This window comes from Penicillium crustosum, assembly GCF_028827405.1.
Source record: "Penicillium crustosum strain IBT 35664 chromosome Unknown utg000002l_segment0_segment0, whole genome shotgun sequence".
Lineage (NCBI taxonomy): Eukaryota > Fungi > Ascomycota > Eurotiomycetes > Eurotiales > Aspergillaceae > Penicillium > Penicillium crustosum.
In genome coordinates this window covers 2,666,221-2,693,649 of record NW_026623123.1, presented here as the reverse complement: position 1 = coordinate 2,693,649, position 27,429 = coordinate 2,666,221, and the positions used below count along the sequence as shown (strand labels likewise).

The following is a 27,429-nucleotide window of genomic DNA, read 5'->3' as shown; positions in this document are numbered from 1 at the left end:
AGAGCTCCGTGATTATGTAATGTCTTCCGGGACATCCCTTCCGAACTAGCAGTCTTGGCTACAGAATATATGCATCTATAAGGGGGTAAACTTGCGTTGATTATTGGTGTAGTCATTAAGCTGAAGATATATGGAGTACTTTCATTTCACCAATATGTATTCAAAATGCAAGAAAATAACAGCCTGGCACCAGCAAGCGATCGTGAGATGTAAGAAAAAAGTAACAAATCAACAGGCCGAAAACCGTAGATGAACAATGGAAAAGGGCTAAATAGAGTACAAAAAATAAGAGAATATGGAAGAAAGGAAAGTGACGACAGGGAAAGAAGCCCCATAAATGCCACATATGTCGGGACATCGTTTCGACGTTGTCCACTCGTTGCCATAGATGAATAGTCGCTGAAAAGCAAGGGGCAAAGAAGGAGTATAAAAAAAAGTTGGGCAAAGAAGGATAAAATCGGTAATCCCGAGTTCATGCCATGAGAAACAATGCATCGGATCAAGTTGATCACCGGAAGTCGTCTTCCTCGTCAGCAACTACCGATGTGGCCTCGAGGCGCTGAACAAGGTCTTTAGTCTGCCGAGCGATCTCAAATGCAAGGGGTGGCAGTTTATTCGTGATTTCACGCAATTGCTCAGGGGTGGTGGCGTCTTCACCCTCACTGGCAGTGGCCGTCAACCGGCCGCGGAACTGATCCAATGCCGCGATGACCGGTTCAGATGCCTGCCGCAAAGCGATGTCTCCGCTGCGTTCGCGCATCAGGTGCTCTGTAGCAGAAACCACATTCGCAACGACGTTTGAAATGGCAGAGACGTGCGTCTGGACAGTATGCATGTTGTCCTCCGCCCGGATACTGGCCACCAGAGCCTGAATTTGTTGGACCATGCCATCCGTCTGGTCCTCAACATAGAGCTAGGTAGGATCACCTGTCAGTAAATCATTCGTTATGGTATTATCCTTCTCGGGCTGACTCACCTTAAGCTCCAATATCTCGTGGTCTTCTTCCACATGTCCCCAGCCGTGATTGAGATCATTGGTTACATCATTGGTAACACCTTTCTGTACAGGGTACTGAGAGTCATCCGGACGACTAATAGCACTATAGACGGAGTTATTGCTCATCCGCTTTTGACTAGCAGACGTATCAAAATACTCGGGGAATTGCCCCTGAGATACATCCGCTTCGTAATCGTCATCTTCCAACTCATCTACAGGCGATGGGTGGATCTTGACTGCCCGTATCAAGTCAACAATGGCTGTGCAAAGATGAGAGGCCGCCGCATCAAGGAGCGACACCGGAGATAGACCACTAGAGCTGGCAAAGTTGCGAGTCGCGGTGATCATGTTGTTTGCTGTCGTAGACACCTGGCCCTTGACCTTTGCGCGCAGAGCAGCCGACCCATCCACTGGGATCGGGGCATATTCCACGTCCTGGAGAATATGGCGGACTGCGACAATGACCATCTTGCTCTGGTGGAGCACGACGTGCGATTCCTCGAAACGCGCAACTCGCAGGAGCTCGTCCACGGACACTTGGAACCTAGTAACGTGGAAGTCCTTGACCAGTCCGTCGGGTTGCACCAACTCATGCTCTTTGGCAACAAGACTTGCGTCAGGCCGTGAGTCGGCGAAACCACCGGACGACGTGCGAAGATGCCGCAGCTGTGCCTTGACCTTGGCGTAGCGGTTCTTCCATTCGTTGGCATCTGCCTCGAGTCTGTGAACCTCGTTTGAGAGCTGTTCTTCGCGTTCCCAATTGGAGTGACTCTCGGCTGAAAGGGTCTTCATCTCCATGAGGAAAGTCGATGCCTCACGGCGGACTTCGTCGGTCACTTGTTTCTGCTGCTGCAACTCTGCTTGTAAACTCTGGTGCTGAGTCTCTAGATCAACATAGCGGGCTTGGAGACCCGCATCATCGACACCCCGGGAAGAGTCATTGAGCTGGCTGCGAAGGTCCCGTTCCATGGTCTCGTGCTCTGTTCGGACCCGCTCAAGCTCCAGCTGAAGCGAGCTGTTGAGATCCTCGGCTTTTGATACCTTGGTCTCAAGCTCGTGGCGTAAATCGTCCCACTCCTGGCGTTCGTTATGACTGATCCCGGAGGAATCTGCATCTTGTGATGAGTGTGCCAACTCCTCATCCTTGGAGCGGACCAATTCTTCCAACTTTTCAATCTTATCTTGGAGAACCGATACTTGTGTCTGGCTCTCCACTAACAGTCTCCGTTCACTCTCACCTAGGGTCGTTGTAGTACCCCGTCTGCTCAGAACAGCATCTAGACCGAAGGCATCGCTCCGAGCATCATCCTCGTCCTCTGGTCCCATATCGTCGCTATCCTCAACCATCGTACTTTTATTGGGAACCATAGTATTGCTCTGGAAAGACCGAGGAAACGGCCCATCCCCATTCATACTCGGTGGCCCTCCAAGAGAGCCATTGCGGGGAGGGAATGGACTGCCTGGGGGTCCGCCAGACGGGTACCCTCGTCCCATGCGCGAAGGAGGCCCCCGAGAGGAGTGCTGGGAGGTACGAGCGCTGGGAGGGCCCATATTGGGAGGCGGCCGGGGGCGGTATTCTCGGCTCGTGAAATGTGGGAATCGGCGCTCCAGCTCGCAGAAGACATCAGTCGCCAGATCTCGGAAACGAACGTGGTGGAGCGCGGCAAGCTTTTGGCGGGCATGGTTGCGCTTTTCGTGGAAATCGCTGCGAGCGGGTAGGTAAGGAGGCACGTCTGGACGGGGTGGTCGTCCGGGAGGCGGCGAGGCCTGCTGCCGCCGGATCAATTCATCGTAGACATCGGTAGAAAGTTCGTGGAACTGGGTTGGCGATAGTCGCAGCAGTTTATCCCGGGCTTTATTCGACTTGCCACGGTCGTCGCGGGCCGTACCATTGAGGAATCTTTTCAGGACCACATAGTGCTGGCCCAGGATCTCTTCCATCTGACGATACCGTCTGCCATCGCGGGGGCCTTCCGCTAGTGTGCCGGAACTAGATCTTGCCGCGACCGAGCTGGGTGGGGATGGGTTGCCGCTCCTGGTGGAGGGTGACAGCGAAGGAGGTGGCCCACTGGGACTTAGGGGTGCGCTCGGGCTGCCGGAGGTCGGAGGTGTGGCTAGGTTGGGTCGCGATGATGGGAATGTTGGTGAGAATGGTGAGTCCGATTTTCCATACTGATTTAGTCCCGACCATTCACTACCATCGACAGAGACAGGTGACATGGCTTCCGAACCCCCATTCATATCAGGGTCAAACTGGGGATGTTCCAACTTCTCCACCAATGAATATTCAACGCTGTCCAAAGGGCCAGCTATCACGGACTTCGATTAATCGATAAAGGCATTCACTTCGTAACGGCCAAAAAATAAGCCCCCCGGTATTTCTCCACTAAGATTCCGATCTGAGACAGGCTGAAAGTGAGGAGTTATGATTCGCCACGAGGTCGTAAAGTGTCGAATAATTAGAGTAGCAGAAAGTATCAGATCCGAAGGAGTGAAGGACACTGATATGGGGGGAAAAGGGACAAGAAAGTGCGAGAGTGCAAGAGAGTGCGAGAGCGAAAGTGGTTTTTAGTGTAGTTGAACTCTCCGGAGTTCCCTTACGACAATACCCGTTCAGGTTCCTTACTCCGTACAGTTACTACATGTATCAATTGATGCATCTACAGGGGTTATATGCGTGAGGATATGATTTCAGATCTGATCGGCCTGCTTTTTCTTTCTTTTATTATTTTTTATTGGGGGCCTTTTTTTTCACTTATCTGCATAATCCTGGAACAGCATTCTTCTCAAAGCTTGATCAATAATAAGATCAATAGAAAAAGTGGCTATACGATACAGAGTACTCCGTACTCGTATTGGATACCCAGGCACCTGCCAAGGACACGGGCTAAGGGGGTTAATTCACAAGGGGGCACACTACATACACATGTATGGACTACATAGCCCAATTTATAGTCTTTCTTCAGCAGTTAACTATAAACATATCAAAAGAAAATAATACCCAGAAACTTACTTTGAAATACATCTCTACATTATGTATGATCAATACAACATAGAAGCACCATACATCCATCGTATGAAAAGAAAAGGGGACAATGGGGACAATTCTAGGCCCTTGCCTGCCCCATAATTTTTGCACACCGTATACTTTTGTACCCGACAGTCCCACCTGGAAGTATTTGAAAAGGCTTGAAAACAAATAAATTCTTTCGGTCATATCTATAAGTGGGAGAGAAAAAAAAAAAACCGAAACTAAGTACAGCTAGAACGGCTTCAATCCCCGCATAAATGCTTTGAAGCGTTGGTTCTAGGGCTCCCAGTGGGGGATGCCTTCAGTAGGCCTCATTTGGATCTTGCCGATCCACTGGCATGGAAAATAATTCCTCAATACCGGCCTATCCGGACATTGGATAGCGTCAGTAATCGACTTTTTTTCCCCCCTGTCGGTTGAGAAGGTCTCCCATTATGATGCATAGGCAAAGACAGGGCGAGTGATAGGTACGCCACAGGGTCTGCATTGAAAGTGAATGGTATCAGGAGAATCATGGGCCGTAGTCACACATTTACATTGGCCCACGGCTGCGGGCCAGGAGGATCTGGTCATGTCAATCGTTTATTTGGAGGTCATGGAAAGGCCACGGGTGGCGCTGACGGCAGAAGACACGGGGGTTGAGGACCGTGTGGGGGCTGCGCTACGGTTGTGGGCCATGTGTGCCTTGACGAGATGACCGGCAGCGAGCGCAGAGCACAGACTGAGCTCACCAGCGAGAACGGAGGCAGCAATGATACGTGACAACTGGCGCGCGTTTTCGCCGGGGGAAGTGGAATGAGCACCGCGGACACCCAGGAGGTCCAGCATAGCACCTTGGGCTTCAAGGATAGTGCCACCGCCAATGGTGCCCACCTCGATGGAAGGCATAGACACAGCAATCTGGAGGTTGCCATTGTTGCTGTTTGGGAAATTATGATTAGCATCTCAAAAGTTAAAAACGGCCGGTAGATGATGAGGAAAGCTTACTTCTTCATGGTAGTGATACAACTGCTGCTCTCAACGTTCTGGGCAGGATCCTGACCAGTAGCCAAGAAAATGGCAGACACGATGTTAGAGGCATGGGCGTTGAAGCCACCCAAACTGCCGGCCATCGCACTTCCGATCAAGTTCTTGCTGACGTTCAGCTCAACCAGTGCGTCGACGTCACTCTTGAGGACACTCTTGACAACATCACCAGGAATGATAGCCTCTGCCACGACGGACTTACCACGGCCATCAGTCCAGTTGATCGCAGCAGACTTCTTATCCGTGCAGAAGTTACCGGAGAGCGAGATGATGGACATGTCCTCGAAGCCGCACTCCTTGTGCATAACGTCTAGCGCTTTCTCACATCCCTTAGAGATCATGTTCATACCCATGGCATCACCAGTGGTAGTCTTGAAGCGGATGTACAGGTAGGTTCCGGCAAGAGCAGTCTTAAGACTCTGGAGACGGGCAAAGCGACTGGTCGAGTTGAAAGCTGCTGTAATGATACTCCGGCCTTCCTCGGAATCGATCCAAACCTTAGCAGCGGCAGCCCGGGCCAAGGTTGGGAAAGTTACACAAGGACCACGAGTCATACCATCACCGGTCAGAACAGTCACTGCACCGCCACCGGCGTTGATTGCCTTGGAGCCACGGCTCGTACTAGCCACCAAGACACCTTCGGTAGTGGCCATGGGGATGAAGTAGTTTTGTCCATCGATGTTGATAGGACCGGCGACACCAACAGGAAGGGGCAAGTATCCAATAACATTTTCACAGCAAGCACCGTGGACAAGGCCATAGTTGTAATCCTTGTAGGGGAGCTTGGAACCCTCCAAAACGGAAGTGATAGCAGAGGTAGCAGGAGTCCGGGAGACCACAGATCTGCGGATCTTCACAGCACGAGTAAAGGCATCAACACGGCTCATCAAGTTCTCATCCTCCATGGACTTCTCCAGCGCGTAACCTGGAAGTTTTCCGCGAAGGGAAAGATCGATCAGTTCCTCATCGGTAAGGATGGGCGCACGCTTTTCCTTGAGCAGAGCCTCGCATTCTTCCGGAGTCCTGGTTGACTGTTGTTCATTGGGTTCAAACTTGGGGTAGACCTTCGGTGCGGCCACAGGCTCCGCGGGAAGAGCGGGGGCAGTCTCGGGGTCCTTGATACTCCAACGAGCAGCATTGAAAAGGTAGCCATTAAGGATGATGCTGAGAGTCAAAGCGGCGATGATCCACTTGCTGATGATAGGGTCCTCGACGCTCTTGAGCAGACTTTCAAGAACCTTGCCACCCACGGCATCCAAGAATTGATCGGTGTACTCGATATCAAACGAACCAGAGTCGGCAAGAGCTGCGTAGTGAATGGAGGGGTACTCCAACTTGTACTTGATCGGGGAGAGGATGGTAACAATAGTCTCCTGCTTCTGGCTCTTGGCAGCCACATACACAGTGTCCAGGCCGTTCTCTGCCACCTTGAAGGGATCAATAGGGGTAGGAGACAGGAAGCTGGAGAAACGGGAAAGCAGGCCACCGTTGCCAGTGTTCCGGAAAGGAATGGCTGACATGTTCACAACATTGATCAGAATCAGACCACCAACCATGAGAATCTTGAACCGGCGCACGTTGCTGGACTTGATCTTGCGACCAAAGATGCTGGTGTCCGCCTCGCCAGATCCTGCGCTAGGCCAGTCGTTGTTTGTAGCAACATTCTCAGCAACAGTGTGAGTAATGCCATCCTCTTCCAAAGCCTTGCGTAGCGCCACGTGACGCTTAATCCGAGTGATCTCGAGCTTGATACAGAGAATGGTGGTATAGAAGGTGAAAAGAAGCACGCAGTCAAAGAACAAGATCAAGGCCGCGAGGAAGCAGAACTGCTGGAGTCCACCTTGAACGCCAGAGGCCGCACCCAAAGCCAATAGACCAATCTCAATGCAGTAGTGCTGAACGATCTCGAAACCTTGATCCTTGATCGCAGCTGCGATGGAGTCCTGAATGGATCGCGGTGTGCTCGACGCCAGCGGGCGAGGGGCAGCACCAGGACCAGGTCGGCGATTGTCCACGGAAGCTTTCAGGACAGCCCGGGTAAACATAATCGGCTTCTCGAATCCAATGGTAACAACCAAAAATGGGAGGCCTTCGGACAGAAGGAGGAGGTTGATAGGCACACCAAGTTTCGTAGTAACGTGTAGACCAAAAAGGAATGCAAAGGTACCAGAAAGGAGCACGGTAGCCGCAAGCCAAAAGTTGGAGCCCAATCGTCGCATGGAGAAGAAAAGCGAGACGAAGCTCAGGTGCATGGAGAGGTAGCCGAGAGCCATGATAACAATATCAATGGTTTCCGCGTGCTTGATCAGATCCACAAAGGAATTCCACGCGTCCGCAATCCAGAGCTTAACAGCTCTGCGAGATCCGTAGGCCGGGCCACGAGCAGCTCGCATGATCCATTTCTTGGACTCCTCTTCATCCTCATCCGTGGATGGGGTGGGGATCTCCTGCACGGCCCTCAACAGTTCCGAGACTTGGTCAAAAGGCACGGTGTAAACCAGGGAAGCGTCGTGGGTAAATTGCGAGAAGAGGTTCGGGGTGTAAGGCACTGAAGCGGCGGAGATATTGGCAGGAATCGGGACATCATCAGCTGCGGGAGCAGTTGAATCAGAGTTGGTGGAATCGGGGAAAATCAGGGTTGTCAGAGCCAGGTGTTGGGCAGCAGGCTTCTCGGTCTAAGATTTTATCGAGTTAATATTTCTTTCTCGGCACCTAAAAAGAGGAAAAGATGGGAGATGGGCTCACCTGGGAGTCTGTCCAGGCGTCTTCCGCCTGCCACTTCCACGAAGTTGATTCACCGAGTCGCAGATTGCGGCTTCCCTGGAGAAGAGCATCGGCGTCAACCTGCCCCGCGACACTTCGTGGGTCTTTGGAGGTATCAAGCAGGCTTCCTTCAAGGAGACCCACATAGGTGGTGCTAGCAAGGATTGCAATCACCACGAGTGTGTGAATAGGGTGCACACAGGCCCGGCGAGATATGGATTGGAGGCCCGATACAATCTGACGACGGATCCAGCTAGGTTGAGTTTCGCGCTCTTCCTCAGTCGAGCGAAGGCGTTTGGAGATAAACGAGGTAGCCATGGTGACGAGTCGCGGAGGAAGCGGTGAGAACGTCTGTTGAAGGCGTTGGGGGGAGTTTTAAGACGGTCCGCAAGGACCAGAACCTGCGAGGAAAGCCGTCGTGGGGTGATGTCTTACACCAAAACCAATCCGGAGGAAAATCTTTGAATTAGGATATAATTCTATGACCGCATGTGGGCTGCACAAGTCGGTGTTGAGGGACTAGGCAGAGTTCCGGGCTATATTTTTTTCTCTTAGTTAGAGTCACCAATATCCGGACCAAAAGAAGACATACCAGGAAAAATCGAGAAACTCAAGGCACAGCCCTTGGAATTGGAGGTAAAAGGGAAAAAACTAAGGGCCCCCCTGAAGGTAAAATAATAACTTGCCCGAGACCGCTGGAATTAAGTATCGCCGACAACGGGGGTCGCCAAGCCGCCAACCAGTGGGGAATTGCTCGGGTTTCCTGCGAGGTAATTTATTTTTCTTGGAGAGGGTTTTTGGTATTTTATAAAGAGAAAGAGAAACAAAGAAAATGAGAGAGAAGAGAGAGGGGGTGTAAGAAGAATGGATAGAACAATATCAATCTGACATATTATTTTGTACATTCATGGAGGGAATGGATTTTCTATATATGAACGGAGTAATGTAGGATTACCATCCAGGCTACATTATTTAATACACAACCTGCATCTGGTGGCTTAAAGACAACAATATTGAGGAATATGGGAATATTGGAATATTTATGTATTTATATAAAGTACCACCAGGGTTATTAGTATATGCAGTATGCAATACCCTTTAGACAAAACCTCCAAATAAAAACTCCCGTACAGGGCGCCTCGTACAATGTACAACCCAAAACTGGAGCTATGGGTGTGTACTCCGTACCGGCATTTGTTTATCTCTGATACGCCTTTCTTTTTCATGCATTGTCGATCCTTTTCAACTATAGTCATGCGACACATACCTTGCTATCTTGCCTGAATTGAATTTTATGGATTCTTTTGAATCTCGGGATATCATATTTCCCAAATCTTGTCTTTACATGATAAAACAGAATGTGGGAGAGAACGATCAGCACAGACTCCACTCATTTTCGTCCAGGGTTACTTAGCCCTGTATTCAAATGAGGGTTTACTCCGTCCACGTCAGCCACACTGCCCTTAGTCTGAAGAGGAAAGTCGAAAAACCTACGAATGTAGTCGGCGTCCAATCTGCAACTCCAGGTCAGAAAAAGAGTCCACTCAATTTCTCTGCCTGTGAAACGGAATCCACCTAGTGGAGCTACGGAGAAATCTGATAAAAATCTGATAACTCTGAGTCAAATCATCTTCTCGGATTCACCCGACACAGACTCCATGTATCCATAATAAACTCGGTAACCGAGCTTGCCAAGTTAAAAGGAGAAAAAGATAAGATCGTTTACTCGGTGAATCCCGACTATTCCGGTAAATGGGAGTTTGCTGAACTTCTCACCTCGGTGCCTTAGGTGCCTGAGATGCCTCAGGTGGCTTTCCCATTCCGTGTTAGTGCTCACCTCTTGCTCTTTTGTGTCACTGGACCTGGCTCCTAAGCCAAGGACCCCCGGGGCACCTCCAGCCCTGGAGCACTCACTGAGCATTATATAATCCCGTAAACCCGGGCGCCCAGGCTGGGTTTGCATTTAGGCAGCCTTGCCCCCAGGTGGCTGCTTATTGCGCATGCATCTTTCATCGCGCTCGTCTTCGCTTTTGATACGGTGTGATTATGATTGATCCATTGCCTTGAAAATGAAATTTTATCTACGGCCGCATCTAACGTGTATCTTTCCTGTCCCATGTCACGGTTTCTATCTTGCTCTGCAAACGAAGCAAGGGCGATATCCCCCGATATGTTGATAGCGGGGATGATGTTATCGATGTTCTTAGTACGAAGCTTGTCTGAGTCTCTTCTGCCTATGTAAATAGGTGTACTGGCATTAAGTGGTTCTGCAGGGTGATAGCGATAGTGAAATCCTGCTGAATGCTAAGTGCATATGTAAGACCCAAAGTACCCAACATTGTGAACAAAGCAATTATTCAAAGCCTGTATTTGCTATTTGCCAGTTTGCCTATGAAAGTTTATCCAAGGTTACATATAGAAAAGTCATCTGCACAGTTTATGCCACCTTCGTACACACCTAGGAAGACATCAAATGTGACATACAATCACACCACAGGGTTCTCACATATGATGTCCCCAATACCACCTTGATCTTAATAGATTAGATTATAAATCTTACGTCCCCTAATAACAGAGCCTGCATAATTTGGTCAATCATTCTTGTTCCATACAAATAGAGATCCCACCAATAGTCCCATTTTGTTTCTCTACGGCATAATGCTCTCATGGAAACAAAAAAAAGTAAACTATGGAGCTGTCAATCATGCCAATGTAAAAACCCCGGGTATTCTTGGCTGTAAGCAAATTGCCATTAACTCAAATCGGATTTCTGAGAAGCGTCAACTTCTGTCTTTCCTTCCTCGCTACGTTTGTTTGTCCTCTTCCACTCCATGCCCATCGCACCAACAATAGGGTAGCCGATAATAAAACACGCATTACCTAGGTAGAGAGCATTCTCGGGGTACCTCATTATATGCCGCGAGTACCCTTGTTGCAACTACCGAGCCATTTCGCTCTGTAACCACCGTCTTTACAATAGAAGCAAGAAGAGAAGCTATAATATACAAGCTGTTTTGATCGGTGCTGCACACAGTTGTTTCACGGCCAGGAACTCCGCACTCACCCATTGCTCGTTCACCTCGTGCAAGTATGCCGAGTCGCAATTCGTGTCGACAATATTTCCAGCACAAGACGAGATACCGTGAAGGGTGAGCCGCTCAAAGTCTCCTTCCAATGGAGTAGAAGTCAAGGTGTGGTCATTGCACCAGCCCAAAAAGAACTTGATGCATGAGTGACGCATTTGCCTAAACAATAATACTTATTTATGACCTTTTGCGCGAAAAATACACTCCAAGCAGCATCCGATTGTTTGAATCACCAACCCACTTCAGCCTAAGCGACAACCCTGAGCTCAACTTGATCAGATCGAAGATTATGTGGGACTACCTACAGGGTTCCCATACACTTCTTGATCCATACTTGACGATTCCGCTGGAGACCTTCCCGTCCCTCGCCTTCGTCTCCATGCCTAATCTCGCCTTGGGCATTATCAAAGGCGGAGCATTTCTTTGTTTAGGCGACCATCATTGGGACAAAGTTTTTGCTAGAAGAAATCTCGACTTGGCACACTCCCTTCAACGTCTCAGTGAACTGTTCAATGAAGAAACCCGACTTGGTCATCCACAATGTGGTGTTTGCTAGGATAATTTACCCATATTTTATAGTATGCAAGAAACTTCAAATCGATCCATGGATAGTATTCCTCTAAATCGGATTGTGAGACTAAATGAACTTACTAAAAGCATTTATGAGAGCCTAACAAACCCTGGGCCACTTAAAATGTATATATATGTAATACTCAGATAGTCCCGGGGTGACGTTGGAGTGGGATGATGAGCCTCTGCCGCTGCCTCAAAGCCAAACAAATGAAACAGGCATTTCGTTGTCATTAGCATAATATCCTTCCCTCCAGAAAATAATAACATAATAATAAGATTACGGTGAATCTCTCGTTAATTTTTGTGACAAATATAGCCAAGATTGTTGAAAATCAGAGGTATCATGTATTCTGTGGATAGGGCTCCTATGGCAGGTGACCAGGATGGGAAAATGCAAACAGAGCAATCTTCAGGAAATTAAAGCGCTAAAGAGAGTCTTTGTTTTTCATTTTCCCTCACAGATCCAAGGGGGTCTTTTTTTTTGTTAGTTTCGACTCCGGCGGCGAAGCGCCCAGGGGCCGCGAATCAGCCAATGACCGTGCTTACTGAGCCAAAGGACCTGCAGACCTGCAACATATTTGCAAGCTTCGAAGATCGAGCACCTAAAGTCATGCAGATGTCACGGCTACGCGCCAGGAGCGGAACCAAGCATGTCTCGAAATACTCCGTGACTCTAAATATCTCCCGAGAAAGCCCTCTCATCCAATCATTCCCTACTTTGTCTAGAAGCCAGGGGATTGGGCCTGTATCTTAGTTTATTAACAGCTTTCATTGTAACGATGATAGTTTAGTATCAGGCTCAGAGCCTCTCCAATTAGACGCACAAGACTCGAAGTCAGGCAATGGTTTCTTTATGTGTAACAGATTCCCTTGAAACCTTTTCATACCCATTCTTATTCTTATTTTTGTTGCAGCCTGGGGGTGTTTGGGTGAAAAATCAACAATCAACCCATTGTCTATTCACACCTATTGTCACAGGTCAATCATCCCAATGATTCTATTCATCTCGACAAAGCCCATTGTTGCAGCCTTCGACCTGGCCGCTTCATCGATCTTCTACACTCAATAAATACGGCACTTCCCTTTCTCACCTCTGTTCCATATTGGTGCGATCAAAGAAAGAAAACACTGCAATACCTACTCGAGTTGACGCCGCCGGCCGTCGTCCTCTTAAAATCTACAAGCCCTCATTTTTGCACCTTTTGACCTCGAGCCCTACATATACAAAACCACTATCACGATGTTGATCATCCTATTGATAGTGCTCCTTGCTCTATACACCCCAACACAAGCCCATTCTTGGGTGGAAGAGCTCACCCTCATTGCTCCAAATGGAACCTTCATCGGCACCCCAGGATATGCGCGAGGGAACTACCTGCGCACGACATCGGGCTTTAGCGACACTACCATGACCTACTTGATCCCGCCCAACACAAGAGCAAATGTGACTCAGATTCTGCCAACCGACAAAATGTGCAAAGACACCCAGCAGGATCAAACCCAGTCAGAGGGAAGCCCTCGGCTTGAAGCCAGCGCTGGCGCGGCGATTGCTCTTCGCTACCAGGAGAACGGCCATGTGACACTTCCCCAGAACCAGCCAGGAAAGCCCGCCAACCGTGGAACCGTTTACGTATATGGCACCACACAACCCAAGACCGGCGAGAAATTGCTTGATGTCTATGGTGTCTGGACCCAAGATGGCACTGGGGGTGATGGGCGGGGTGTACTCTTGTCAGTGCAGAACTACGACGACGGCCGTTGCTATCAGGTCAATTCAGGGCAAATCTCAGAGACTCGACAAACAAAGTATACCCACACAGCAGACGCACGGATGGGAGCAGACCTCTGGTGCCAGCAGGATATTCAACTGCCCTCCAATGCTCCCAGTGGGAAGCCCTACACACTCTATTGGGTGTGGGACTGGCCCACCGCTGCCGGTGATGATCCCACATACCCCAACGGAAAGGCCGAAATCTACACAACTTGTATGGATGTGGACTTGGTGAACAATGTCGGCAAGCAGGCAATCAAGAGCGACTATGAGACTGACCAAGATCTCAACAATGCTGCAATCCCTTCGCAGTTTGATGCACTTGGCGGTGCGATATCTTCTCGGTTATCCGCCCAGCCATCCTCTCAGTCATCCTCTCAGCCGACCACTTTTGTCACATCGTTAGCTGCGACAGGGGTTGAACCTAAAACAGTCACAGTGACCGATTGGGAAATCAGCACTAGCACTGTATTTATGGCTGGGAGTCAACCCACATAAAATGAGGTTAAAAGACCCAAACATCCAAGATAGGACAATGCGACTAAAAATCTAAATGAAATAACAAACCTTTTGTTCCATCGTAAGCTAGTTACCTAGGTATCCCCTTTTAACCTGAATCAATGTATCAGATGCCCCCTACATACATAAATGAACCTGAAGACATTGAAGTAGAACAATTCCATATATAGCCTTCAGTCCCAAACAGGAATAGACGAAACCAGATTTGAAACACGCTAAGGTTGGGTCGCACGTGATTGTCGACGGGTTCAAGCTTCACCCATTCACACACGCCCAACTCTGTGACTCTTGAGCGGCTGCCTTGCATATCGGCTGATTCCTGCTGCTTCCTTTGCTACAGCCATCGGGATAAATCATATTGTCCCAACGACCAACAGCCCCGATCCCCAAACCCACCTAGGCGCTGATCATTACTCCAGTACCTACAACCTAGACAGGTATGGCAATCTCCGAGCATTCACTCGCGAGTCTATTTCTCCTCAAATTTCTCATTTCCCATGTGGCCTTGACCTAATCTTTGTCACCGTGCGGTCTGCACATTCTTTCCCGCATAAGCGCTGTGCCTCCGTTACATTTGTATCTGACATTGGCCCTTTCTGCAGTTTTCTGCTATATTTAGCAATTCCCTGCCCTCGAGATCGCGGGACAAACGGCTGGAACAACGGTCTCGATTTCGCCAATCCCACTTTGAACGTATATTCTACTACGCAAACCTTGCAAACTCGCTGGCTTTTTCTCGTTGATATCATCTTCTCATTGTGATATCTTCCCCGTCGCGGTTCGGCGTTCCACTCGGACCACATTTGCCCCCCTCCCTCGTGTCGTTTGCCGATTACCCACCCATTCACCGTTCACCACACCGGAGCCCCTTGGGATAAACATCCTTTTTTTTTTTGGCTCGAAAAGCTTGACATTCAAGGGCTACCCCTTGTTTGAACCACACGGACCTAAAATCGTTTTTGGCCCCTTACGACTTTGGCGCTTGCTATATCGTACCTGAACCCAATATCTCCTCGATCTCCGCTCACAGGATATACCTCCCTTATTGTTCGAACTGAAGGAACACCCGCTGTCTGTGACTACAAATTACAATAACTTGGACTACGTCAATCGCAATGCGAAACTAGATCGCTAACCACGCGACCGATGAACAACCCCACATTTTCTTTTTTGAGATCCGCCCCGTTATTCCTCATTCTGAACCCAATTCTGGGTCGTTCTCTATGTCAACCATGATGTCCTCTCCCACATCATCGCAGAATATTCTGTCCACAAACAATCTCTCAGTGCTGCCACCCATCCTCACCGATGGGACAGTGAAACGATCATCGACGCTTCCGAAGGATCGGCTCTCCACCTATTCCAATGTCTCGCTTGCATCGCAAAATCGTTCGCGCCCAGGATCCCATGTCTTCCCCATTTTCCATACCAGCCTTCCATATGCTCTTGTGCGAGACTTCGCCTACCCGTCCACCCACCCCCTCCATTACGGGCCTCCCCCTCCTCGTGCCTCCGGGGTCTCCACACCGGCAAGTGAACATCGACGCCTCTCCGATCCACCACCTTCATGGGATATTTCGCGGGGGTGGTCAACAGGCCAATCGAGCACAGAACCTCAGATTAGCCATGTCCACCAACAGTTGCCAGCCATGTCCTTTGGGGATGGACCACCATACAGCGAGGATGAAGACCTGCATAGCCCAGTTGTGACCTCGCGTCATCGCAAGAAGTCTTCCGACATAAATGGTCTTGTAGATGAGAGGGTCATGTCTGGAACTGGTCAGGCGGTTAGCAATGATCGCGGAATGCTTGTTGGCATTAACGCCGATGGCAGTGAGACTTATTATGTAAATGATGGTGACACGTCAGATGATGGGCCAGGCGGTGAGTATGTGACATATCCGGCAAATGAAGGACGCTATTCCATCATGGGATACAACGCCCCAGGTGGGCAGCAGGGCTATGAACATGACCCTGGCTTTGAGTCCGAAGATGAAATCCCTGGCGGAAACCGATACTCTAGAGACTATCAGTTTGCCATTGGCTGCCCGGATGAAGAGATGCATGGAAAAGCCGTTGCACTCTTTGATTTCACACGAGAGCATGAGAATGAACTGCCTCTTACCGAGGGCCAGGTGATTTATGTTTCATACCGGCATGGTCAGGGTTGGCTAGTTGCAGAAGATCCCAAGACAGGGGAGAATGGTCTTGTCCCGGAGGAGTTTGTGCGTCTTCTGCGAGACATCGAAGGAGGTTTAACGTCGTTGAACGGGGAACCGAACCCTGAGGTCACCGGGACTGCAGATGTCAATCTAGGCTCCACTGAGTCTGACCAAATATCTACACCTACCCAGGTAGAGCAGCAGCCTGCATCTGACGTGAACACCCAGTCTGAAAACAAAGCCACCAATGGAAACGGCAATACCCTAGCTGCGACTTCAACGGAAGACACAGATGCATCTCAACCTGTGTCGGATACTAAGATCCCGACTGGTAAAGTGGCGGAGGACGCCGATAAGCGCTCTAGTACGGTGAACAAAACCTGATCCAATCGAACATTAGCCCTGAATGGCTTTGTTCCATACAAAACCTTGGCGGTGCTCCGTGCACGAATCATTTGGAGAGATGGCTTGTCGGTTTCAAGTTGCAATCCGCCATGAAACTCTGACAGCCGATAACCAAAGCTTGGCACCCTCCACTTCCCTGTGACCTGGAAGATTTCAGACATGAAACATATATAGTTGGCTCACTATATGAGTTGTTTCATCGATGAACACTCAACCAGCACCTTGGTGGATCACCCGCCAAACCCGAACCACCCAATCTCCGAGACCTTTTCCAGAGCTCTATCTGAAGAGGTCTTTTTTTTTCGCCCTTCTCTGCGGACGCTTTCGTCAGATATAAACCCTCCTCTTTCTTTCTACCCTCATGTTCAACCCATCTTCCCGCGATGAATTATTACCGCAAGTTCCTCTTTATTAACGTATATCATCTCTCCTTCACGATTCCAATTCATGTCTTCTAATCATACACATCGGGGAAACATAACCTGGGATTGAAGAGGATTGAGGATCCTCTAACTACATACCCCAAGTCTTCCGCCATATTGTCGCCTTATCTGTTCTGTCTTCCCACTATGTCTCTTATTACCCCCTATCGTCCGCCCTCTCCTGTATTTAGTTCCCTTCAGCGCAGCCGTTATACCAGCATCAATGAGCATCAGCATAATGCCGATTCAAATCTATTCAATTACCACTTATCATAAGATGTATCCCTAGTTATATATGGAAAGGTCCTCTGCACAGATATGCAGTTTATGTTTTTTTAGTGCCTCCACATACATCAATTAAAAACACATCACAAGGCCGCATAGATGTGAGATCCAGGGTCCAGTAAGGGAGGGCAGGGAGTAGACCGTAAACAAAATACAAGTACGAGCAATGAAGAAGCCGTAATGTATGTCTAAATACCACCGTACTGCCGATAGATAAAGCATATCTCGATGTATCATTCTTCGGCGAGATATGGACAGTTTGCTTTCAGCGCCACTAGCAAAACGCCAAATATGCGGAGATCAGACATGCCCAGCCCTTGGGACACGTATAGAAGAAAAATCGTGGAGGACAACACACTTTTTTTTTACGCGAAGATAAAAGCAAAAGTTTTCACAGCCTGCTCTGCTATAGTGCAGATATACCTAGGGAACCAACTGGAGAAGAGAACAAATGGGAATGGAATGGAGTATACAAAAACAGCAGAGAAGAAAAAATATAAAAAAAACACGTAGTCAAATCTGGAATTCTGAATGCTAAAATCATGGCCACATATCGCAAATGTAAGAAGCGAGCATGGACTCAGCGGGAGAAGAAGAAGAAGAATAGGGATAACGAGTTGCTTTGCTAGGTGATTAACCAAGCAAATCATCAAAGGCTGAGCTAGACTGTTGCTTGTGCTGGGGCTGGCTCGGCGTCGAGGAGGTGCTGGAGGGAGCGGGAGCGCCCCAGATACCGGCGCTAGCTTTTTCCTTGGCCATGCTGGCAAGGTTGGGGCCCTTGTTTGTGCCGGTGTTGGATTTCTGGATGCCGGCGCTGGCGCTGGCGGTCGACCACAGAGAGCCGAAGGCATCACCTGAGGACTTCTTTGCTGCTGCTGAAGCTGGCTTGTTTGCTGTGGTGGGGGAAGCCATAGAGGACATGGAGGTGGCACCGTGAGAGGATCCAGAATGTTGGGGCACGTTGACAGAGGTGAAGTAGTTGGGTGTGGCAGCTTGGTAGCCGGAGGGCTTCTGCTGTTGCATCGGGGCCATCTGCGAAATGGGAGTGGGGATCCCGCTGGAAGAGGGAGTAGGAGTGGCCGATTTGAAGCCAACTAGGCCGTTGATGTTGGCACCCTGCGAGGCCGAGATTGGCTGAGGTGCAACGAATTGGGTGTTCGAACTTGTGCTGGCAGTGGAAGTTGGAGGGGGGGATGGCGAACTGGTTTGACGACTGAGTAGGCTGGGTAGCTGGGGTTGCGGACTGGAAGTCGTCAAAGTCGTCGTCGTCAGCCGGGGTTGGGTCTAGTATGTTGAGAGCACTGCCGGCAGGTTGCTTGCCAGCTGAGGTGGAAGCTGTGGTAGTAACAGGCTCATCGTCGCCAAAGTCGAAGAGGTCCGCTACAGGCGCAGGAGCTGGCTCGGGCTTCTTTGCTTGGGGCTTCGCCCGGGCGGCAGGCTCACGCGGACGTGCGGGGGCATCTCCCTCGTCATACTCGTCATACTCTTCGAAGCGGTTGGGCCGGCGTCCAGTGTCCTGGAAATCAATGCCAGCTTGCCCGCCAGATTCCCCGCCGAAGCCACCGCCGTCACCATAGACACCTCCGCTGTATCCACCGTACCCCATACTGTCGCTACCAAAGCCTCCATAACGGCCTGAGCCCGAGCTAGACATGCCTGATCCGGCACCCATACCACCTTCGAAACCGCTGAACTTGTTGCGGTTGTTCTTGGCCTTCTTTCTTTCGGTCCGAATCTGATCCACATCACCCAGCAATTTCACCAGCTCGGACGACCGGTTGCGCACATTGATACCCTGGTCCTTGCCGTTCATATCAATGTAGTGGAACTGCCGGAGCATCCGAATCAACGACATGTGGGATCGTGCATCATCAACGACTCGTTCGGAACCGTTCTTGACAAGAAACTCAAGGAGCTGGAGACTCTGTAAATTGGAGGGAAAATAGTGTTAGCCATAGCGCATCCGCATAGATAACCATGCTTCTCTTACCTTGTAGATCTGTCGCCATTCCTCTGCAGCTTTGTCGGTGAACCGCTTGTAGATAAGGGGCATGATCTCATTTAGTAATTGGCTGTAGTAACGGAAGGTCAGCGCATGCGCATTGGTGTGGGTAAGATCGGGCAAGATGGACTGACTAGCTATGCGTTCCATTGGCAATATCCTGCATCAACGTGGTCGAGGCACCCCAGGGTTCATTGTTTGTAGCTTCCCGGACCTAACTTGTGTAAGCGTTGGATCGCATAATCTCCTCATCTTCACCCTGCAAAAGGCCATGTTGGTTCGTGCAGAGGCGATTGCGTACGAACCTTGGATTCCATCTCGGTATAGTTCATGACAGCTATGACGGAATCAAATCAGTTCCCGCAGATTGTAAGACACATCCAAGCTGGTTCGGCTTCGTTCACAACGCACTCGGACCAAGCGGAATTCAAACTTACCATTCTGCACCTTGCGAACACCGGCCTTGAGGTCATACAAGGACATGTTGCTGACCTGCTCTTTGAGGTTGGAGAAATCCATGGCGAGGGGTGACTGCTGGTCGTCAGGACAAATATGGGGAAACGAGGATCTAGTAAAAGAGATAATAGCAGCACAGGCAATTGGAAGCCTAGCACAGAAGGAATCAGAAATCCCTCAGGACTAACGTGAACAGTTGGAGGGGGGAAGATGCCCGGTTTCCAGCTGGCAACCCGATTGAATGCGCCACGTCACGTGGCAACCCCTGACCAAGCCTTGTATACTTCCAATGGCTACAATAAACGACTGTTCTACTTAAATTCTTATTTTTCACTTGAAGAGTTTTCTGGAAATTTGAATTGTTTTACAATTGATACTGAATGGTATCATACTGTGTACATGTTATTCGCCCGTATAGACCGAACGCTATCGCTATCGAAATCAACAAAATACCCATGGTATCTTAAAACAAAAAGAAAAGGCAATAAGAAAAAGAAAAGAAAAGTGAAAAAAAAAGACAGGAAAAATAATAAAATCAATAAGAATGCGCACGCAATTCATCCCTCATCAAGTCCATAAGCCATGACTCTCACTCGTTATAGAACTTCTTCATAATCAAATGCAAGAAAAGGTTAACATTGACTCGCATCTGTCCGTCAAAGAAGTCCATGAATTGCGTGTTGTTGAACTGAGCTTGCAGCAAGTCGTCCAGCGGTACCTGTGCGTTGGCGCCGGGAATCATCATGACACCGCTGCTCCCGTCAATAGTGAATACACCAACTTCGTTACTTGAGATGGTCAAGTCGACCCGATCCCATTGCCGCTCGGCGTAGCCCTTCCAGGCAACCAGAACACCTCGGTCCGCCAGAGTGCGCGCAGAGTATTTGTAGGATCCAAATTTGAATATCTTGCCGGACTTTTGCAGCTCTCGTTGATGATCCCATTGTTTGGTGAACGGCATCAGGAATCGCTTCTTTCCCTTCTTGTTCTGTAATGTGATCATGGCCTGCTCAATGTAATCGTTGTATGTCTTGAGCTGCTGGTCTAGGTAGACGGCTTGGCCGCTGAGCCTCTGAGAGGTTAACCGAGCACCCTCTAGTTCACGCTCTCGCTGAATTCTCCGACGATGCTTAGTACGGATGTCGATGGCGATGGCATTCAACAAATCCTGATAATGGTTGTGACGATTGATTTTACCATTCTGTTCAAGCCGAAGGATGTTTTCGAGTGCAATGCCCTTGAGCTCGGAATAGCTCATAGCACTAATATCAATTAAGCTATTGGCTTCAGAGTAGGCGCCTCGGCGAGAGTTGTTGTTGCTCAGTTCTTCTCGAACCAAAGTATGCCACCGCTCCTCGTCCTCAGCTGTCGGTGGCTTGAGCATGATTTCCATTAGGTTGGCACCGGTTTGGACTCGGATGATGTAAAGGATGCAGCGCTTAGTCTCCATAAAGAGTGTTTTGACATCTGCTTCGGGGTCTGGAAGGGAGAGTTAGAAAAATGAACAGGTAGGGGTTTGTTTCGATCTCTTACCTTCAACCTGGGCCAACTTGGGATTCAATGTGAGATTGATCTCGGTAGAGCTGACGCCCATCAATTCGTTCTCGTTACTCTTGACATTGCCAAGTTCGCGCACAAGTTCCTTGAGGAAGTCATCCGGGTGGGGGCACATATAGTTAATCTCAGACGCCACCAGCTGGTGAATCGAGAAGATGTCAGACATCTTAATGTACAGGGTAGGCTTGGCCTTGGCATAGAGATCATTGAATTCATCAATGTCGAAATAAGCCTCTGCATCCTGGACTGAGATCATCTGACCCCAGATATGGCCTAGGCGCTGGATTGAGTCTCCGATGTAGTTGTTGAGCGGCTGCAGATAAACGTTCTCTGCTCCAAAGAGTCTCCCAGATGCAATCTGAGCGAAGACCTTCGATATTTCTCCAAGATTTCGCTTTTGTTCTTGGGTGAGGCCACGATCGATCACACCGTACTTCTCTGGTTCCAGAACAGCAGGCTGGAAGTAATTTTTCCATACCCAGTGGCCGACCGTCTGAAGAATCAATCCAGGGTCCTCCCCAGAGAACCTCTGGAGTAGGTTTTGATACATCTGCTGCGCGAGATATCTGATACCGAATGGCATACGGTACAGGGAGTCCTCGAAGCCAAGGAATAATTGGTCAACAATGTCACGAAGATCCTGCAAATGCTGAATGAACGTCTCTCTGGTTTCGGGGTCTCTGATCGCTTCTTCTCTGGGAAGATCCGGTTGTCGGCGGCTTCGTTGACCGGTCTGAAGCTCCTCGTTGTTGATTGCGGAACGGTATATTTGAATCGGGTCACTCTCCAAGTCAAGTTCCGGGTTTTCGATGACGGACTCCTTTACGACAGCCCCCAAGACTTCGCGCATGAACTTCCGATCGCGTGATGACTTGGCATATGAGGCAAAAAGCTTGTTCCAGAAGGAGGTACAGCGCAAATATTCGGGAAGAGATGTGAAGCTTTCAATGTCCTCTTTGACGGACCGTGCCAGGAGCTTAATGAGATAATACTCCTCGCGTCGCTTCTGGGAGTATCCAAAGAGACCCATCATCAAGTGCCGGATCCGCTCATATTCCTTGTCCGAAGTGTTGACCTCGCGCAATCGCCGGAACAAGCGAGCGAGGTACTGTGATTGGGTTTGGAGAAGGAAGAAAAACACCTGGTACTGGTCCAACTTTTTCCGTGAGGTCTTGTTAAGAGCCTTCAAATCGTAGGGATCCTTGGAAGAAATCTCGGTGTTTGAGAGCAAGTTACCAATGTGACCACCGAAGTGCTTTTGATGCTTGACGACTTCATCCAGAGTAATCTTGTTCTTGACAAGAAGGGCAATCTTGATATCAAGTTGACTGATGTACTGTTCAGCAAGCTCATTTTGTCGCACTTGTTGAACAACCGCCTTTCGCAGCCGCTCGAACTCGATCTCTTCGTCGAAGTCGAAATCGCTGTCGTTGAGAAGGTGCACGAACCCCTTGACTGTCCCAACGGGTGGATTCTTTCCGCTGGTCAGGCTCTTATAAGCCTGACCTTGGATGCGGGCTCGGATAACACTCTGGGCCTTGATTACCTTCTCCATGTTTTCATTATAATGCTGGCGTCTTTCCTCAAAGCGGTTGCATACAATGTGTCCTCTGATGCGTGCTTGGAAGTCTGTGATAAAGTCCTCCTCTGCCTCAAGATCGGTCAGGATCTCGCCAACTTCAACTCGCGCAAGCATTGCCCGACTTAAAGATTGGAGTTGAACAACTTCTTCCTCGTTATCCTCAAGCTGAGACAATATGTCGCCCACCTCCATTCGTGAGATAGCAGCACGAGCCAGGGCCTGCAGATCAACAATGGCGTGTTCATGCTGCCCCAGTTCATGCCGTTGTGCAAGTAGATAGTTCCTGTGGATGAGTCCACGGGATCGAGACTGTAGTTCCAAGATGGAAGGTTCCTCCTCAAGCAATGCGGTCCTCTGGACATCCAATGATTCCCTCAATGTCTGTCCCCTGAGAATAGCCTGCAGGTCGATCACTGGCAACAGATGCTCCGCAAGCTCGGAAAGAATGGCTGAGGTGTTTTTTCTTACAGCAGCGGCCCGCGCGATAGCTTGCAATGCAGCACATTCATTTTCTGTTTCTTCTAGTGCCTCCAGCAGCAGAGTTTGGCGTTGTCGAGCAATCAGAGACCTGATAGTTGATTGAATGCAGATAATTTGGGATGCTTCATTGTTGAGCAGAACCTTCATCTGAGACAGGTTTTGACGGGCAATCGATCCTCGAATTACCGCCTGCAGCGACTTGACGGGTGTTTCAATTAGTTTCACCTCGTGAGAGTGGGCACTCATCTGTCTTCGTTGCAAGGTACCGCGGATGGCAGCTTGGAGCGATTTGATGGAGTTCCCAACCCGCTGCACCTCTTGAGACTGAGCTTTCATTTGTCTTCGTTGCAAGGTACCGCGGATGGCTGCTTGTAGCGACTTGACGGAGCTGCCAACCTCCTTCACCTCCTCGGACTGGGCATTCATCCCTCGTCGTTGTAAGGTACCACGGATGGCAGCTTGGAGCGACTTGACGGAACTGCCAACTTGTTTCAGCTCTTGAGACTGAGCCTCAATCTCCTTGCGTTGCAAGGCACCACGAATGAAAGCTTGAAGTGATCTCACGTCATTTTCGGCATGTCGAGACTCTTCGTATTGGTCACCAACATTCATGCGTTGCAATGCACCTCTTATCGCGGCCTGTATCTGCTTGATACCAGACTCTTCTCGTCGCGCAAGAGTTCGTAGCTGACTAGCCTGTGCGCGAGCCCTGGACCCCCGAATCAGGTTCTGGAAGTGCAGAACATCTGTTTCCTGGGATTGCCGCCATTGCTTGTCACCTTGTTGACCGCGACGTACAATGAAGCCTCGACTAATAGCCTGCAGCCCAACCGCAAACTGGAGCATGCTTAGTCGGTATTCACTAATTTGCCGTGCCCAATCTCCACGCAGACGTGACTGCAGCTCAATGAGGAGGGGTTCAAAGTCCCACAGATCGTTCATCGTGTTGCCAAGCTTCAAACGCATCATCGCTCCTCTGATTTGAGCCTGGAAATCACAGATTGAAGCTTCATTTTCGTGTAGCTCTCGATCAATACGCTCCTCCTCCGATTCAACGGGCTCGGGTTCCGGTTCTGGTTCCGCGCCAAAGTTTGCAGCCATACCTGCAAAGCTAGGCATGCTCACACCAGCCTTGTCCAGTCCTTTTTGGGTTTTCTCAAGTTCGTGGTGTTCAAACTCAAGCTGACCAACCAAGTTACCCATTCGGAAGTCTAGCATGCCATTTTTGAAGAGCAACCATGACAACGCGTGAATGCAGTGTATGACCTTGGGGATGTTTTTCTTTTCATACAAGTCGATGAGTTCAAATCGAAACAATTCTGGTAACTCAATCTCATCAAGGAAACGGAAAAACAAGGCGATATTGTCGGAATGGCGATATTGTAACTTGGGGTGTCGGAAAATGCGAAGTGCTTTGCCCGCATACATTGCTTGCACCACCTCCGCCAAAGTGACGCCGTCTCGCAGTCCTTCCTCCAGCTGAACGATTGGCGGAATTTGCTTTTGAATTACATCTTCAATCCACTGTTTGGCTTCTCCGATATGACACAAATACTCGTATGCTTGGATGAATTGTCGCTGCTGGTCCATCCAATTTCCGGCTGTCCAGGAGGACGCCTTCGGTTTTTCGGGAGATATTGCGCCATTTCTTCCGGCTACAGAGTCTGCTCGCTTAAGCCTCCGTCGGCCTTGTAAGCCCACCACAGAGGCTGCGGCCGCGCCGAATTCGTTTTCACCGGACTGTGCAAACTTGGAGAGAGTTCTGAGATGACCCGTGGATGATTTTTGCAATGTTTCAAGTTCGGGTGCGGAGAGTGCAGCAGTCAGCTGCGGGGGGTGAGTACTGTGAGGCAATGTCTTTTGGGGAGACGAAGGACGCGATGTTCCGGGCACAGGAGACCAGTTGCGGGGAGAGGTAGGCGGTGGTGGGCTCTGTGGCTCGTAGGTGTGTGTTTGCTGACGTGGAGACAGATTTTCCCGCGGAGACAAATTTTCTTTAAGATGGAGATTACGCGATTCGGGGGTGCTGGGTCGGTGGTCCTTCCACGGGCGTGATTCATTGATTGTTTGGCTTCGTGAATGTCGGTACCCGCCAGTATTCGCGGGTGAGGGTGAAGGATTGGGGGCTTGTGGTAGTGGTCGGAGAGATCGGCGAATATTGTCGTACGCTGTACCAGCATTTGACCAATTTCCTCGTTCCATTGCGTCTGTAACAGTCGTTCCTGAGCTTATACTGCTTGCCTCACTCTTCCCTCGGAAGTGACCCAACTTGTGTGATGTCGATGCATTAGATGAAACGGTGCTAGTCCGACTAGGGGCAAACGAGCTTGAGGCGATGGAATATGCAGACGAGTTCGTGGACGCTGTCGACCCGTGTCGTAACGGACCAGTGGACTGCGAGGGAAGGTCCGTCTGGGCCCGCTTGAGGGATGGAAATTGAGTCGACATCATTTAATCTCAGGACGGTATGCAAAATTGGATTGAAAAATGTCGCGCTCCTTTAACCGCATCCCTGCTCTGGTGGTAGATGCGGAATGCGCGAGTCAAACAAGGTCTCCAAGACCTTTTCCAGAGAGATGTTCTAGCTTGGATAGCATTCAAGGGCAACCTCCCATGACTTCACTGCGAAGAAAATCCAATCAACTGATGTGAGACTTGTTTCAATAAGGTCTGGGCTCGTGGATCCCTGATGATGGAATTGTTGACGGTGGGGGTGCAAGTGCGACCAAGATTCCCCAAAGTGGGCGCAGGGGGCACAACAAATCTCCAGATCGGGTATGGCGCCATCAGGTGATTGTGGCTTGTCGATCTTGGGTCACGTGATATCAAGAACTAAGAGATTGTGTTACTCGACAAGTCACACATTTGACATGGATCTGTTACTTACTAATCATCATTTTGAATTATTCGAAATTGGCGAAGTCCCTAAAGGTCAATTGCTCGATATGCTAAGCATTCCTTCCAATCTCAATATCGGACGTAGTAGCATACCTGCGGTCTTGGCAAAGGTGGCTTGTGCAATTACCCAGGTTTAAGTGGGCTCGTAGTCCCGTGCGACCAACACACCTGGGCAGCTTTCGACCTTAGATCACCGAGTACGTTGTGGACTGCCAACTAATATGTATATGCATACTCCGTACTCGCTGGTGCCTTAAGGCTTTGATTGCTTCTGATAGAGACTTGACTCTTTTTCGGGGGCTTTTCTCCACTAAAGTATTGTACTCGATACTCTTATATTGTGTCAAGATCTACGTTGTTGCTAAATATCCATAGATCTCCAGGGCTATAACAATGGAATACTGAGATAAACTTGGTGTAAATCAAACAAGCTTCCTGGAAGCTGAGGATGGCATTTAAGGCATACTTGGAGAATATTAAGCGATTTCGGTGTTCTATATCCTGCGCGTTCTCCAGAGATATATTCCCGCAATGCTTATTCGAAACGCATCTTTATATCCATCCAGCATTACAGACAATACTACTCACAAACCAAGTTCAATATATTACATATGTATAAATTTCCTTGCATGTCGATTTGAACAAGTAGGGTTGAAGCAGACAAGCAACAAAAAAAAGGGCGTAATAATCCCCAGGGCGTTTGAAAGGGAAGTTGCCGGTTGAACCGACCCCGCTAACAACCTTGGAAATGAGACCACCTGACAAAACTTTGTTTCTGTCCTTATTAATAATTATATATCACCACCTGGGCACTCGGTGAATAAACTTGCTTCCTTCCATCACTTTTATCATGGCTTCGCTACTTTCTCAGCCTCGCTACATCTACAAGATTGTGCCTTCCACCGCACCAGTCCGCGAGCCAATTCCTGAGCGGCTCGCGGTAAGCGAACTGGACCAGGCCGATGGCTTCATCCACCTCTCCATGGCGCATCAGGTTGGAGGCACATTGAAAGCATTTTTCACGGAAGAACCACTTGTATATATATTGCGGATCGAGTATCATCGTGTGATCCAAGATATCCGCTGGGAGTCCCCAGACGGGAAAGTGTCTGGTCCCCGACCCGGAGAAGGACTATTCCCAGTAAGTTGTATATTTCCGTCTGAAATTGAAATTTACTGACAGAAAAAAATCTAGCATCTCTACAATGGACTCAAACTGGGCAGAGAGGAGGTCGAGAGTGTTGCTATCTGGCAGAATGACGAGGGATGGGACAAGGCTCTCACTGCAGGGAAGCCGTGGCTTCTGTACTGATTTTATATTCCGTTGAGCTTTAATTTGATACCAATGGCAAGCACACGTCAGCACGATGTTCCGGCAATATTTCCACCAGCAGATACCACTCCCTGTTACACT

The 27,429-nt window shown here is 49.4% G+C and overlaps 7 protein-coding genes across 7 annotated transcripts; 3 read left to right on the top strand and 4 right to left on the bottom strand.

The window, feature by feature from the left end:
- Positions 1-508: 508 nt before the first annotated feature.
- On the bottom strand, positions 509-3,238 carry N7487_004525 (putative cell polarity protein; the record flags this gene model as incomplete). The annotated part of the gene is made up of 2 exons (XM_056872272.1): positions 509-913; positions 977-3,238. 2 exons carry the CDS (start codon positions 3,236-3,238, stop codon positions 509-511), a joined length of 2,667 nt encoding a protein of 888 aa, XP_056729992.1.
- A 1,372-nt stretch (positions 3,239-4,610) lies between these two features.
- hmg1 (HMG-CoA reductase) lies at positions 4,611-8,135 on the bottom strand (the record flags this gene model as incomplete). The annotated part of the gene is made up of 3 exons (XM_056872271.1): positions 4,611-4,947; positions 5,016-7,729; positions 7,800-8,135. The coding sequence occupies 3 exons, from the start codon at positions 8,133-8,135 to the stop codon at positions 4,611-4,613; spliced, it is 3,387 nt and encodes a 1,128-aa protein (XP_056729991.1).
- A 4,581-nt stretch (positions 8,136-12,716) lies between these two features.
- Positions 12,717-14,528, top strand: N7487_004523 (uncharacterized protein; the record flags this gene model as incomplete). The annotated part of the gene is made up of 2 exons (XM_056872270.1): positions 12,717-13,731; positions 14,107-14,528. 2 exons carry the CDS (start codon positions 12,717-12,719, stop codon positions 14,526-14,528), a joined length of 1,437 nt encoding a protein of 478 aa, XP_056729990.1.
- Positions 14,529-14,998: 470 nt separating this feature from the next.
- Positions 14,999-16,312, top strand: N7487_004522 (adaptor protein NBP2; the record flags this gene model as incomplete). Its single annotated transcript, XM_056872269.1, has 1 exon — positions 14,999-16,312. The coding sequence occupies one exon, from the start codon at positions 14,999-15,001 to the stop codon at positions 16,310-16,312; it is 1,314 nt and encodes a 437-aa protein (XP_056729989.1).
- Positions 16,313-17,673: 1,361 nt separating this feature from the next.
- N7487_004521 (ENTH domain-containing protein) lies at positions 17,674-19,561 on the bottom strand (the record flags this gene model as incomplete). Its single annotated transcript, XM_056872268.1, has 6 exons — positions 17,674-18,097; positions 18,156-18,964; positions 19,031-19,112; positions 19,177-19,256; positions 19,348-19,379; positions 19,480-19,561. The coding sequence occupies 6 exons, from the start codon at positions 19,559-19,561 to the stop codon at positions 17,674-17,676; spliced, it is 1,509 nt and encodes a 502-aa protein (XP_056729988.1).
- Positions 19,562-20,087: 526 nt separating this feature from the next.
- On the bottom strand, positions 20,088-25,565 carry N7487_004520 (putative Ras GTPase activating protein; the record flags this gene model as incomplete). The annotated part of the gene is made up of 2 exons (XM_056872267.1): positions 20,088-20,977; positions 21,032-25,565. 2 exons carry the CDS (start codon positions 25,563-25,565, stop codon positions 20,088-20,090), a joined length of 5,424 nt encoding a protein of 1,807 aa, XP_056729987.1.
- A 1,272-nt stretch (positions 25,566-26,837) lies between these two features.
- N7487_004519 (DUF952 domain-containing protein) lies at positions 26,838-27,327 on the top strand (the record flags this gene model as incomplete). Its single annotated transcript, XM_056872266.1, has 2 exons — positions 26,838-27,156; positions 27,211-27,327. The coding sequence occupies exons 1-2, from the start codon at positions 26,866-26,868 to the stop codon at positions 27,325-27,327; spliced, it is 408 nt and encodes a 135-aa protein (XP_056729986.1). The 5' UTR covers positions 26,838-26,865.
- Between the last annotated feature and the right edge of the window lie 102 nt (positions 27,328-27,429).